This window comes from Oncorhynchus tshawytscha, linkage group LG02 (genome assembly GCF_018296145.1).
Source record: "Oncorhynchus tshawytscha isolate Ot180627B linkage group LG02, Otsh_v2.0, whole genome shotgun sequence".
NCBI lineage: Eukaryota > Metazoa > Chordata > Actinopteri > Salmoniformes > Salmonidae > Oncorhynchus > Oncorhynchus tshawytscha.
In genome coordinates this window covers 6,664,847-6,679,289 of record NC_056430.1, presented here as the reverse complement: position 1 = coordinate 6,679,289, position 14,443 = coordinate 6,664,847, and the positions used below count along the sequence as shown (strand labels likewise).

Sequence of the window (14,443 nt, the reverse complement as noted above, 5' to 3'; positions counted from 1 at the left end):
AACTGGGTAGTTTGATTTGGCACCCCAAGATTTCTGAGCAATTCAAAACAAAATGTTTACTTAATTGTTGGACATAAAAGACTGTAAAAACACCAGACAATCAGCTCCAAGTGATTTTAATTTTGTAAATCTGTTTCCAAGTATTCCCACACATAATAGAAAGATGAGATCATTCACAAATGTAAGCCAGGTTTGAAATTATTATGTTTTAGTCATATATTATATATTTTTAGGCTTCTTGCGGTCAATTTGCAGTCTGCAAATTATTTTAAATTATGTTCCGTTAAATTATGTTCCGCTCCCCCCCTCCGACCTTCGGCAAAAATAGTTCCACTGCTGAATCTAGTTGATGATCCCTGCTATAGAGCATCAGCACTGTTTACACATAGTTTCTCCAGCAGTAGCCTTCTTCCTAGGTTCCGGCCTTTCTAGGGAGTTTTTCCTAGCCGCCGTGCTTCTACACCTGCATTGCTTGCTGTTTGGGGTTTTAGGCTGGGTTTCTGTACAGCACTTTGAGATATCAACTGATGTACGAAGGGCTATATAAATACATTGATTTACACATAGTTTCTCCAGCAGTAGCCTACTCACAGAGAAGTTTGGGATAACAGGTGTAGCCACGTTGGGTATAGGTCTTGAAAATCCCACAATCCAGATTCTATGTGTAAATATTTTCCTGTACACCAGCACTTTAGAGTAATCTCAAGCACCTAAAATGAATGAGAGACTAACTTTACAAAGTGCAACGTGTCCGCTGAGAATAGGGGAAGTAAGTTCAGGGAGTGTATTTAATTCATAAAAAAACATAGAACAAAACAAGGAACAAGGGTAGCGGACACTGGGAACAGAGTCAATGACGCCTAGGGAAAGAATCATAGGGAAGGAAATCAGGCAGATGATAGAGTCCAGGTGAGTCTGATACGTGTAATGATGGTGACAGGTGTGCGTAATAATGAGCAGCCTGACGACCTCGAACGCCGGAGAGGGAGTATACGTGACACATTGACAGTTGTAGAAGCTACTATGACAATTCAATTCCTTGGTCATCAATTACATTTAATATAATTAAATTACATTAATTAAAAGTTACTTTAAATGTAAATGATATCATCTTCCCTGCTTTGTATGTGTGTCTACAGCAACAGCTGTATGTGAGCAGTGATGAGGGAGTGGCCCAGTTACCCCTGCAGAGGTGTGAGCTGTATGGTAAAGACTGTGCTGACTGCTGTCTGGCCAGAGACCCTTACTGTGTCTGGGACGGGAACACATGCAACCGATACTTTCCCAGCAACAAGAGGTAACTACTCTACTTAGGATAAGCGCCCAGAACAGCAATTCTGATCTCCACATCAAATCATTTTGGGGTATCAATAGTAGTAACCAATAACATCAAGCATTAAATGTTTTATACAATATATTTATTGCCATTTTTTAAAAACATTTTACATTCATACAAAATGGTGCCGGAAGAAATGGCTGCAGTTTTACGGGCGCCAACCAGTTGTGCTATCATGTGTTTTTTTTATTTGTAACTTATTTTGTACATAATGTTTCTGCAACTGTATCTTATGGCAAACAAAGAGCTTCTGGATATCAGGACAGAGATCACTCAGCTCGGATTAGACAAAGAGCTTCTGGATATCAGGACAACGATCACTCAGCTCGGATTAGACAAAGAGCTTCTGGATATCAGGACAGAGATCACTCACCTCGGATTAGACAAAGAGCTTCTGGATATCAGGACAGCGATCACTCACCTCGGATTAGACCATGAGCTTCTGGATATCAGGACAGAGATCACTCACCTCGGATTAGACCATGAGCTTCTGGATATCAGGACAGAGATCACTCACCTCGGATTAGACAACGAGCTTCTGGATATCAGGACAGAGATCACTCACCTCGGATTAGACCATGAGCTTCTGGATATCAGGACAGAGATCACTCAGCTCGGATTAGACAAAGAGCTTCTGGATATCAGGACAACGATCACTCAGCTCGGATTAGACAAAGAGCTTCTGGATATCAGGACAGCGATCACTCACCTCGGATTAGACAAAGAGCTTCTGGATATCAGGACAACGATCACTCAGCTCGGATTAGACAAAGAGCTTCTGGATATCAGGACAACGATCACTCACCTCGGATTAGACAAAGAGCTTCTGGATATCAGGACAGCGACCACTCAGCTCGGATTAGACAAAGAGCTTCTGGATATCAGGACAGAGATCACTCATCTCGGATTAGACAAAGAGCTTCTGGATATCAGGACAGCGACCACTCAGCTCGGATTAGACAAAGAGCTTCTGGATATCAGGATAGAGATCACTCACCTCAGATCAGACACAGAGCTTCTGGATATCAGGACAGTGATCACTCACCTCGGATTAGAAAAATATTTTTTTCTTCAACAAACAAGATGCACAAGACATTCTCCAAACACCCGGCAGGGCTGACATCCACGTTATATGCAAGAGGAAGAGACGCAGGTACAGAGGACAAAGAACCGGATGCCTGGTCAGGACCCGGAAAAGGCGAGTGTGAAAGCTGCCGTTACCGTCAATATTATTTGCCAACGTGCAATCATTGGACAATCAACTCTACGAGGTACGGTCACAAATATCCTACCAACGGGACATCAAAAACTGTCATATCCTATGTTTCACGGAATCGTGGCTGAACGACAACATGGATATTCAGGTAGCTGGATACACGCTGCACCAGCAAGATAGAATAGCACACTCCGGTAAGACGAGGGATATTTGTAAACAACAGCTGGTGCATGAAATCTAAGGAAGTCTCTAGATTTTGCTCACCTGAAGTAGAGTATATTGTGATAAATTGCAGACCACACTACTTGCCGAGAGAGTTTTCAGCTATACTTTTCGTGGCTGTTTATGTACCACCACAGACAGATGCTGGCACTAAGACCGCACTCAGTCAGCTGTACAAGGAAATAAGCAAACACGAAACCCAGAGGTGGCGCTCCTAGTGGCCAGAGACTTTAATGCAGGGAAACTTAAATCAGTTCTACCAAATCTCTCCCAAATCTCCATCAACATGTTAAATGTGCAACCAGAAGGACACATTTCTAGATCACCTGTACTCCACACACAGAAACGCGTACAAAACTCTCCCTCACCCTCCATTTGGTGAATACGACCACAACTCTATCCTCCTGATTCCTGCTTACAAGCAAAAATTAAAGCAGGAAGCACCAGTGACTCGGTCTATAAAAAAGTGGTCAGATGAAGCAGATGCTAAACTACAGGACTGTTTTGCTATCACAGACTGGAACGTGTTCTGGGATTCTTCCGATGGCATTGAGGAGTACACCACATCAGTCACTGTCTTTATCAATAAGTGCATCGAGGACGTCGTCCCCACAGTGACTGTACGTACATACCTCAACCAGAAGCCATGGATTACAGGCAACATTTGCACTGAGCTAAATGGTAGAGCTGCCGTTTTCAATGTGCGGGACTCTAACCCGGAAGCTTACAAGGAATCCTGCTATGCCCTGCGACGAACCATCAAACAGGCAAAGCGTCAATACAGGGCTAAGAATGAATCATACTACACCGGCTCCGACGCTTGTCTTATGTGGCAGGGCTTGCAAACTATTACAGACTACAAAGGGAAGCACAGCCACGAGCTGCCCAGTGACACGAGCCTACCAGACAAGCTAAATCACTTCTATGCTCGCTTTGAGGCAAGCAATGCTGAGGCATGCATGAGAGCATCAGCTGTTCCGGACGACTGTGTGATCACGCTCTCCGTAGCTGACATGAGTAAGACCTTTAAACAGGTCAACATACACAAGGCTGTGGGGCCAGACAGATTACCGGGACGTGTGCTCCGTGCTGACAAACTGGCAGGAGTCTTCACTGACATTTTCAACATGTCCCTGATTAAGTCTGTAAAACCAACATGTTTCAAGCAGACCACCATAGGCTCACATCAACACCATGATTCCAGAAACCCTAGACCCACTCCAATTTTCACACTGCCCAAACAGATCCACAGATGATACAATCTCTATTGCACTCCACACTGCCCTTTCCCACCTGGACAAAAGGAACACTTATGTGAGAAAGCTATTCATTGACTACAGCTCAGTGTTCAACACCATAGTACCCTCAATGCTCATCACTAAGCTAAGGATCCTGGGACTGAACACCTCCCTCTGCAACTGGATCCTGGACTTCCTGACGGGTCGCCCCCAGGTGGTGAGGGTAGGTAGCAACACATCTGCCACTCTGTTCCTCAACGCGGGAGCTCCCCAGGGGTACGTGCTCAGTCCCCTCCTGTACTTCCTGTTCACCCACGACTGCGTGGCCAGGCATGACTCCAACACCATCATTAACTTTGCAGACGACACAACAGTGGTAGGCCTGATCACCGACAACGACGAGACAGCCTATAGGGAGGAAGTCAGAGACCTGGCCGGGTGGTACCAGAATAACAACCTCTCCCTCAACATAACCAAAGAGTAAGGAGATTATTGTGGACTATAGCAAAAGGGGGACCGAGCACGCCCCCATTCTCATCGACTGGTCGGAAGTGGAGTAGGTTGAGAGCTTGAAGTTCCTTGGTGTTCACATCACCAACAAACTGAAATGGTCCAAACACACCAAGACAGTCGTGAAGAGGGCACGACAAAGCCTATTCCCCCTCAGGAAACTAAAAAGATTTGGCATGGGTCAAGGTTATACAGCTGCAAGGCAACTGCTCGGCCTCCGACCGCAAGGCACTACTGAGGGTAGTGCGTACGGCCCAGTACATCACTGGGGCTAAGATGCCTGCCATCCAGGACCTCTACACCAGGCTGTGTCAGAGGAAGGCCCTAAAAATTGACAAAGACCCCAGCCACAGACTGTTCTCTCTACTACCGCATGGCAAGCGGTACCGGAGTGCCAAGTCTAGGACAAAAAGGCTTTTCAACAGTATTTACCCCCAAGCCATAAGACTCCTGGACAGGTAATCAAATGGCTACCCGGACTATTTGCATTGCGTGCCCCCCCCCCCAGCTAACGGGTATCCAACAACCAAATAAACAAACAAACATTCTGCCACGGTTCAAAGCTATCAGAGTTATGTCATGGTTATGACATGGTTATGACATCCAGGTTATGACATCCAGGTTATGACATCCAGATTATGACATGGTTATGACATCCAGGTTATGACATCCAGGTTATGACATCCAGGTTATGACATCCAGGTTATGACATCCAGGTTGTCTGCTATTTTATCTCCTCAGGCGAGCTCGGCGCCAGGATGTGAAACATGGGGATTCAATGAGCCAGTGTCACAATGCAGAAGATGGTAATTAGTGTGTTTGTGTGTGCGTCTACTAAATGTTTATGTCTGTCTATGATACTGTATGCCTCTTACTGCAGCTAGCGCCAGCCAGTCTCAACTCAGTAGGTAACTTAACTCATATTATTGTGGCTTTTAATGTATTAGTTTGCGCTAAGTTACAGGGCCAGCCTGCCTTAGTTCACTAGGCTCCTAGGACCATGTCTGATGTACTGTAACTTAGTTCACTTCTTTCTCCGTCTTAGATCATAATATATTAGTTTACAGTCCGTTGCAGCACCAGTCAGCTTTCCTCCAGTTCGGTATTACCACGATATGTGCTGATGTAACTCGTCTCGTGGTACATTACCAGACCAGCTGTAAATGTCTGGAGATTAGATGTGACTGCTCATAGGTTAATGAATTAGTCGACTCTCTGTAGCAGATACGGCTTCGGTATGACCCAATGCTATGATCGTGTCTGACAGCTTAGCTGATGACGAACCGTTAGTTCGACCTCTAGTGGACCTACTGTACAGCTCTAGTTAGGTACAAGTTGCCCTCTGAGGCACAGATCTATGGTCAATTTACCCTCCTCAAATCGTAACCTAATCCTTTGAAGGAGGATCACAAAACAGAACTCTGAACCAGATCGTGTGTACCCCTCCAGAACTCTGAATCAGATCGTGCCCCCCCCAGAACTCTGAATCAGATCGTGTGTACCCCCAGACTCTGAATCAGATCGTGCCCCCCAGAACTCTGAATCAGATCGTGTGTACCCCCAGACTCTGAATCAGATCGTGTGTACCCCCAGACTCTGAATCAGATCGTGTGTACCCCCAGACTCTGAATCAGATCGTGTGTCCCCCCCAGAACTCTGAATCAGATCGTGTGTACCCCCCCAGAACTCTGAATCAGTGACATAACTTTTAACAGCTCCTGTTTCCTGCCTTCCAGGTTCTGAGTCAGTGGAGCTGAAAGTGATCTATGGGGTGCAGAGCAGCTCAACCTTCCTAGAGTGTATGCCCAGATCCCAACAGGCTACAGTCAAGTGGACAGTTCAGTCGTCACACACTCGCACTAGCAGAGAGGTGAGGGAACATTGATCTTCTCATTCATAATTGAATCATTGACTAATATTCATCTAATAATAAACTTTTTCTTGTCTTGCCCTGCTGTCCTTGTTCAGCTGCTCCAGAGCGAGGATCGTATGGTCCACATGAAGCGAGGTCTCCTGGTGCAGCGGCTGGAGCCAGGGGACGCTGGCCTCTACACCTGTACCACCCTGGAGCACTCCTTCTCCCAGGTCCAGGCCCGCTACAACCTCCAGGTTATACCCCAGCAGAGCATGACAGCATCCCAGGCCAGGGCATCTGATCCTGGGGCCGGAGGGGCAGGGCTGAGAGGGGGCCCTGGAGGTCCTGGGAGCCACACCCAGAGACACACCAAGCTCCTCAGGAACTATAAGGACCTGCACATGGTGGGCATGGCTAGCATGAGCGCAACTGAGTACTGTGAGCAGCTGTGGTACCGGGAGAAGAAGAAGCTACGCCAGTTGAAGTGGAAACAGACCCAGGTGGACAACGGCAAGGCCAGGGTGCGACGGCACGACTCCACCCCACTACAATGACCGGATGGGGATGGGGATGGGGATGGGGTTGGGGATGGGGATGGACAGAGATGTGGGATGGGGATAGGGATTGGGCTGGGGATGGGGATGGGGATGGACAGAGATGTGGGCTGCGTCCCAGTTCTCCGCGGTTTCTCCTGATATGTGCACTTTCACGCATGGATATAACAATGGTATAAAAACTCCATCCAGCCAATGCTTACATCGAGCCTATGCCTTGAAATCCATGACAGGTAGTGTGCAAGTGCACACTTCTGGACAAGGGTGGAGAATCAGAAAGTAGCCTTGGAGATAAAGAGAATGTATGAACACACAGTAATACAGCCTTTATTTGAACAGACAAAACATTAAGAACACCTTCCTAATATTGAGTTGCACCCCCCACCCCACCCCCCCTCTTTTCCCTCAGAACAGACTCAATTTGTTGGGGACATGGACTCTACAAGGTGCCGAAAGCATTCCACAGGGATGCTGGCCCGTGTTGACTCTAATGCTTCCCACAGTTGTGTCAAGTTGGCTGGATGTCATTTGGGTGGTGGACCATTCTTGATACACATGGGGAAACTGTTGAGCGTGGAAAAAACCCAGCAGTGTTGCAGTTCTTGACTCACTCAAACCTGTGCGCCCGGCACCTACCTCCACACCCCGTTCAAAGGCACTTAAATCTTTTGTCTTCCCCCTTCACCCTCTGAATGACACACATACAGTACTGATCTAACGGTTTAGAACACCGACTCATTCAAGGATTTTTTCTTTATTTTTACTATGTTCTACATTGTAGAATAATAGTGAAGACATTAAAACTATGAAATAACACATATGGAATCATGTTGTAACCCAAAACAAAAATGTGTTTAAATCAAAATATATTTTATATTTGAGATTCTTCAAATAGCCACCGTTTGGATTTAACAAGTGACATCAACAAGGGATCATAGCTGATCTCCTGGATTCACCTGGTCAGTCTATTCAATGCAAAGAGCAGGTGTTCCTAATGTTTTGTCTACTCTGTGTCTTAGCTTAATATTGTTATTATCAGTTAACCTTTGTCCTACAGAATAATGTGTATGATATGATATTTTAGATTTATATTACTCCTCAATCATCCCCTGTATTCTGTGTAGACAGGATTTTGACCCGAAACGTTTCTTATTGCGCTCTGGACTGGTGAGTTTGTTACCAAATAAAAACAGGACAGACCGTTCTCTGCCACATGTGTTGAGGGGGACGGGGTTATTTGCTCCATCATCACAACCACATGTGTTGAGGGGGGCGGGGTTATTTGCTCCATCATCACAACCACATGTGTTGAGGGGGACGGGGTTATTTGCTCCATCATCACAACCACAGGTGTTGAGGGGGCGGGGTTATTTGCTCCATCATCACAACCACAGGTGTTGAGGGGGCGGGGTTATTTGCTCCATCATCACAACCACATGTGTTGAGGGGGACGGGGTTATTTGCTCCATCATCACAACCACAGGTGTTGAGGGGGGCGGGGTTATTTGCTCCATCATCACAACCACAGGTGTTCTGGAACTTCAGAGCTGTGAGGGGAAATGAGTTGGGCCACTCTGTTGCGCAATCAAGGATGTTCCCTCCATCTCCTTCCTTCCTTCCTTCCTTCCTGGCAGAGTAGAGGATACACATTTCATTTCCTGGTCCCGTGGACAACAACAGTGAGAAGCCTCCTTTACATTTGAAGAGTTTATTTTAGATAAATTCAAAAATAGTTTATTTCAGATGTATATAACAATTGTTTTTTTGTTACAAAACATTATATATACAGTGTTTAGCTGGAATGGAATGTTCCTAACCTTTATATATAACATATAAATTCCAAAAGAGTTTATTTACAAAACACTATATCCCATCAGTTTTTCCATGTGTTTTTTTTATTCCATCAGAAATAAATGCAAATGGGGTACCTTTGTGTAAAGTATTACTGTCCTCGTAGATGTTCAATGTGTATAACAATTGGTTTAGTTAGTAAAGAGCTGTATATCCAGTGTTTAGCTGGAATGTTCCTATCCTGTATATTTCACTTATATATTCAACACATGAATCTAGCCTCATTCTATAGTGTTTGGTTAGAGTTAGGTCTCATCCCAAATGACACTCTGTTCCCTATATAGTGTACAAATTGTGACCAGAACCCAGATCTCATATTATTGTATTAACTCCTGTTTAACTACAGTATATATATATATATATACACATGTATATTTTTTTTATGTTGGATGTATCATTTGTACAGCTCTTTATTAAAAATAAAAAATAAAGTAATTATTTGTCACATTTGACTGTGTAAAACCTTGCAGTGCTACTTTTTTTCTCTGAGAGTGAGGCGGATATATCTCGTTATGCAACCAAAATGTGATGGTTTGTCTCTCTGAACCTATCTAGTGATAGTTTAAAAAAATTATATACAGACAGATAAACCTGAAGGAAACATACAAACATTGATCTAATTCCAAAAGATGTTTGGCTTTGAAGCTGTAGCGTTACAGATTCCTAGATTGAAATGTATAGGTCATTTCAGATTGAGTCGACATATGCACAGTTTACTGTGAATGCATTCTCCATGCCTTTACATTTCAATTAAGCTGAAGCTGAACTTCCGCAGTGCACATTGAATAGAGCCCTCAGGCTAACATTTCTAGACGGCATGGTATCCTGTATCAATTAGGCCGCTGGTTGAATAGTCAGTCTGTCAGACAGACCTCAGACAGGGCTGTGGACAGTGTGGTTATTTTTGACTGGGAAAATCAAAGGTTCTCAGCATCTGGAGAGAATGAACACACGCGCGCGCGCACACACACACACACACACACACACACACACACACACACACACACACACACACACACACACACACACACACACACATACAGACACACACACACACACACACACACATACAGACACACACACACACACACACACACATACAGACACACACACACACACACACACACACACACACACACACACACACACACACACACACACACACAGAGGCAGGTTTTCCTCTAACTCTTGACCTGGGCATTCCTCCTTTCAGATTTCTTTAAACACTGAATGGCTTTCGAACAGGTATCGAGTGTTCCTGAATGTTTCAGTCTTGACTTAAATCTGTTTTGAAATCAAAGATACGGTTTGAATATTTTTTTGTCCTTTTTGACTCCAAAACAATTGACTGAGCTTGAGGAATTTTGACCCCCCCCCCCAAAAAAGACTGTCCAGATGAATCCTGGTGAAATCTTTGATCCCTTATTGATGTCACTTGTTAAATTCACTTCAGTCAGTGTCAATTAAGGGGAGGAGACAAGTTAAATAAGGATTTTTAGGCCTTGAGCCAATTGAGGGGTGCAACTCAATATTAGGAATGTGTTCTTAATGTTTTGTACACTCAGTGTATTTTGCCCTAAGAGTTGTGCAAAGTTGGTAGAATCTTATTCACAATGATTCACAGCTGTAATAGTTATCACCATCTAGTGTTGGTTTTTTGTACACTGCACAACTGACTTGTTGACGTGTCATTTGTTTTTCATTATGTAGTACAGTCATCGTTTAATAAGCACGGTTTCAGTTTATTTATCCTATTTATGTGTACGTTATCTTTATATATGAGTCAAAGGAGTATATTATAAAGCTGTACGGGACCTTTTTCAGTGAGACACCCTTCCAGTATCTACTAGTATGTTGCTTCTCTACACATCAGGAAGGGGAATGGTTTGATGATTCATTAGCATAAAATGTAGTATCATAATTTCATGTCATAACGCCTTTCCTAATGGAGGTAAGACTGCTATGTTAAAAAGGAACGATTGATTTCAGAATTTGGACACATTACCTCTCTCTCCGTGAGATAGGTCTACACATTGTTGAACAAACTAAATAATTCCAAGTATGACTATAATTTAAAAGCCACCCATTCACATACAAACAATTGATTAGCTAAGTAAATAAACTCGATAATATATTCCTGAATGAACATCCCGCAAACTGACACTGTTCATGTCATGATGACTAACCATTTAGACAAAAAAAATATATATAATTTTTTAATCACACGATTGTAGTGATTGTTTTTTATTTTAATTTTTTAATAAAATAAATCTATTAATATCTTCCTGATTATAAAAAAAAGTATAAATACAAAGTTAGAACGATAATAAGGAGATGGAATGGAGCGGAATAAAACGTCGATGACGTCATCAAAAGTCGCCATGTGTCTGTGACGTTTCCAGCGTGCCGCCGTGAGTGAAGTTTGCGAAATAAACATGTGAAACTTTCGCTTATATTAATAGATCGTTTCCACCCCCACCCCCCCCTTCATACCAACCACCCTGTTCGTCAAATTCACAACAATACGTTTGAGCTACAGTTGTCTTCTGCAACTACAAAAAAAGGTAGGCAATCCAGGTGTTTAAAAGCAGTGCACTTGAGTGATCCTGTTGTGACACGACTCCCTTGTTTTTCGGTATGAGCGACTCGTGCGTGCTCGGTAACGTTTGCTGGCTTGTGTTGGGAACACATTGTTAAACAACCCAGTGATCTGATAGTGTACTAACTGCCTAGCTATATACGCCGCACCTAGTATGAGTTAGGAAGAAATTAAAAGCAGCGTAGCTTGCTACGCTAATTTACCTAACAGTTGGCTGGGAACGTTATTTACGCCAAGTTGTTTCCACACAAACACAATGCTAGCGTTAGTTAGCCACCTGTTGGATGACTTTTTGCTAGCTAGAGCTACCACATTGACACACTTATCTCGTTTCTCTCCCAACTAACTACTCGTTAGTTAGACATCTAACTACTTAACTAACTAGTTACGCAGTACTCCTGCTCCCCGGCTACTGACTAGTTAGGTTACGTCACGTCGTTTGTCCAAGTAACTAATTATCCAGCTTAAACGTGACTAGTAAGCTAGATCAAACTGCGTTGATCAGTTCAGACATCGAGTAGCTAACGAGTGACTTTAGCTACTGTTTTCACTCTTAACGTTAATCTAGACATTTGCAGAGAGTGAAATGTCAGGATGACATTCAAGATCTAATATCAGAGTCTGGGTAAACAGGGTTGTAAACACACGTCGAGTTGTCGTCTCTCATGTACCATCTCAGAACTTAATCATCCTGTATTGTACATCTTCTCTTTCTCTCTCTCACTGTGCCCTCCTTCTCTCAGGTAAAAACAAAAACAAAACATGGCCTCTCCTGCTGTGCTGGTGGACGCCAAGGCAGAGCTGACCTCTCTGCTGGACCAATGGGAGACGGAGCAGCAAGGAACCACTGACGACCTGGTCTCCATTCTCACCAAGTCAGTAACACCAACTAGCTAATAATGGAAAAGACTAGTGGGAGACTTCAGTGGATTTACTGGCAATGTTTTTTTTTTGTATAGGCCTGTTGCTGTTGTGCTGTTTAGGTCCATCTGTTGCTGCTGTGTAGACATTACAAAAGTCATCTTCTATTCTTCATATGACAGACAGTTGATAATTCATTTTTTTCTTTGCGTGTGTTAGAATCTCTGAGCTGGTAGAGCGCGAGACAGAGGAGTATCATAAAGCGGATCCTGATCCGTTTGATGACCGACATCCAGGACGAGCAGACCCAGAATGCATGTTGGGACATTTACTCAAAATCCTCTTCAAGAATGACGACTTCACAAACGCGGTAAGAATCGAGGCTGCTGTCAATACAGATTGAACTACACTTCTATTACGTTAATTAGACTGCTGAGGTCTGTGACTGTGTTAACCCTGAGTCTGACCTCTGACCTCTCCCTCTAGTTGCTGAATAGATATGTGATGACCAGAAGAGAGCTGTGTTAACCCTGAGTCTGACATTTCCCTCTAGTTGCTGAATAGCTATGTGATGACCAGTAGAGAGCTGTGTGTTAACCCTGAGTCTGACCTCTGACCTCTCCCTCTAGTTGCTGAATAGATATGTGATGACCAGTAGAGAGCTGTGTTAACCCTGAGTCTGACCTCTGACCTCTCCCTCTAGTTGCTGAATAGCTATGTGATGACCAGTAGAGAGCTGTGTGTTAACCCTGAGTCTGACCTCTGACCTCTCCCTCTAGTTGCTGAATAGCTATGTGATGACCAGTAGAGAGCTGTGTTAACCCTGAGTCTGACCTCTGACCTCTCCCTCTAGTTGCTGAATAGATATGTGATGACCAGAAGAGAGCTGTGTTAACCCTGAGTCTGACCTTTCCCTCTAGTTGCTGAATAGATATGTGATGACCAGTAGAGAGCTGTGTGTTAACCCTGTGTCTGACCTCTGACCTCTCCCTCTAGTTGCTGAATAGCTATGTGATGACCAGTAGAGAGCTGTGTTAACCCTGAGTCTGACCTCTGACCTCTCCCTCTAGTTGCTGAATAGCTATGTGATGACCAGTAGAGAGCTGTGTGTTAACCCTGTGTCTGACCTCTGACCTCTCCCTCTAGTTGCTGAATAGCTATGTGATGACCAGTAGAGAGCTGTGTGTTAACCCTGTGTCTGACCTCTGACCTCTCCCTCTAGTTGCTGAATAGCTATGTGATGACCAGTAGAGAGCTGTGTGTTAACCCTGAGTCTGACCTCTCCCTCTAGTTGCTGAATAGCTATGTGATGACCAGTAGAGAGCTGTGTTAACCCTGAGTCTGACCTCTGACCTCTCCCTCTAGTTGCTGAATAGCTATGTGATGACCAGTAGAGAGCTGTGTTAACCCTGTGTCTGACCTCTGACCTCTCCCTCTAGTTGCTGAATAGCTATGTGATGACCAGTAGAGAGCTGTGTTAACCCTGAGTCTGACCTCTGACCTCTCCCTCTAGTTGCTGAATAGCTATGTGATGACCAGTAGAGAGCTGTGTTAACCCTGAGTCTGACCTCTGACCTCTCCCTCTAGTTGCTGAATAGCTATGTGATGACCAGTAGAGAGCTGTGTTAACCCTGTGTCTGACCTCTCCCTCTAGTTGCTGAATAGCTATGTGATGACCAGTAGAGAGCTGTGTGTTAACCCTGTGTCTGACATCTGACCTCTCCCTCTAGTTGCTGAATAGCTATGTGATGACCAGTAGCGAGCTGTGTTAACCCTGAGTCTGACCTCTGACCTCTCCCTCTAGTTGCTGAATAGCTATGTGATGACCAGTAGAGAGCTGTGTTAACCCTGAGTCTGACCTCTGACCTCTCCCTCTAGTTGCTGAATAGCTATGTGATGACCAGTAGAGAGCTGTGTGTTAACCCTGTGTCTGACCTCTGACCTCTACCTCTAGTTGCTGAATAGCTATGTGATGATTAGTAGAGAGCTGTGTGTTAACCCTGTGTCTGACCTCTGACCTCTCCCTCTAGTTGCTGAATAGCTATGTGATGACCAGTAGAGAGCTGTGTGTTAACCCTGTGTCTGACCTCTGACCTCTACCTCTAGTTGCTGAATAGCTATGTGATGACCAGTAGAGAGCTGTGTGTTAACACTGTGTCTGACCTCAGACTTCTCCCTCTAGTTGCTGAATAGCTATGTGA

At 44.3% G+C, this 14,443-nt stretch overlaps 2 protein-coding genes across 2 annotated transcripts in view; both read left to right on the top strand.

Annotated features, from left to right (window-relative positions):
* The window catches only part of LOC112254091 (semaphorin-3D), a 136,021-nt gene extending 128,683 nt beyond the window's left edge, over positions 1-7,338 (top strand). Inside the window, exons 15-18 of the mRNA XM_042329784.1 lie at positions 1,140-1,297; positions 5,264-5,328; positions 6,259-6,392; positions 6,491-7,338. Of these exons, the coding sequence (XP_042185718.1) occupies positions 1,140-1,297; positions 5,264-5,328; positions 6,259-6,392; positions 6,491-6,931 (798 nt within the window). The 3' untranslated portion in view covers positions 6,932-7,338. The remainder of the gene's footprint in view (positions 1-1,139; positions 1,298-5,263; positions 5,329-6,258; positions 6,393-6,490) is intronic.
* A 3,832-nt stretch (positions 7,339-11,170) lies between these two features.
* LOC112254074 (DDB1- and CUL4-associated factor 1) overlaps positions 11,171-14,443 on the top strand; it is a 41,753-nt gene continuing 38,480 nt past the window's right edge. Inside the window, exons 1-3 of the mRNA XM_042329754.1 lie at positions 11,171-11,346; positions 12,125-12,256; positions 12,462-12,612. Coding sequence (XP_042185688.1) covers positions 12,144-12,256; positions 12,462-12,612 — 264 coding nt within the window. The 5' untranslated portion in view covers positions 11,171-11,346; positions 12,125-12,143. The remainder of the gene's footprint in view (positions 11,347-12,124; positions 12,257-12,461; positions 12,613-14,443) is intronic.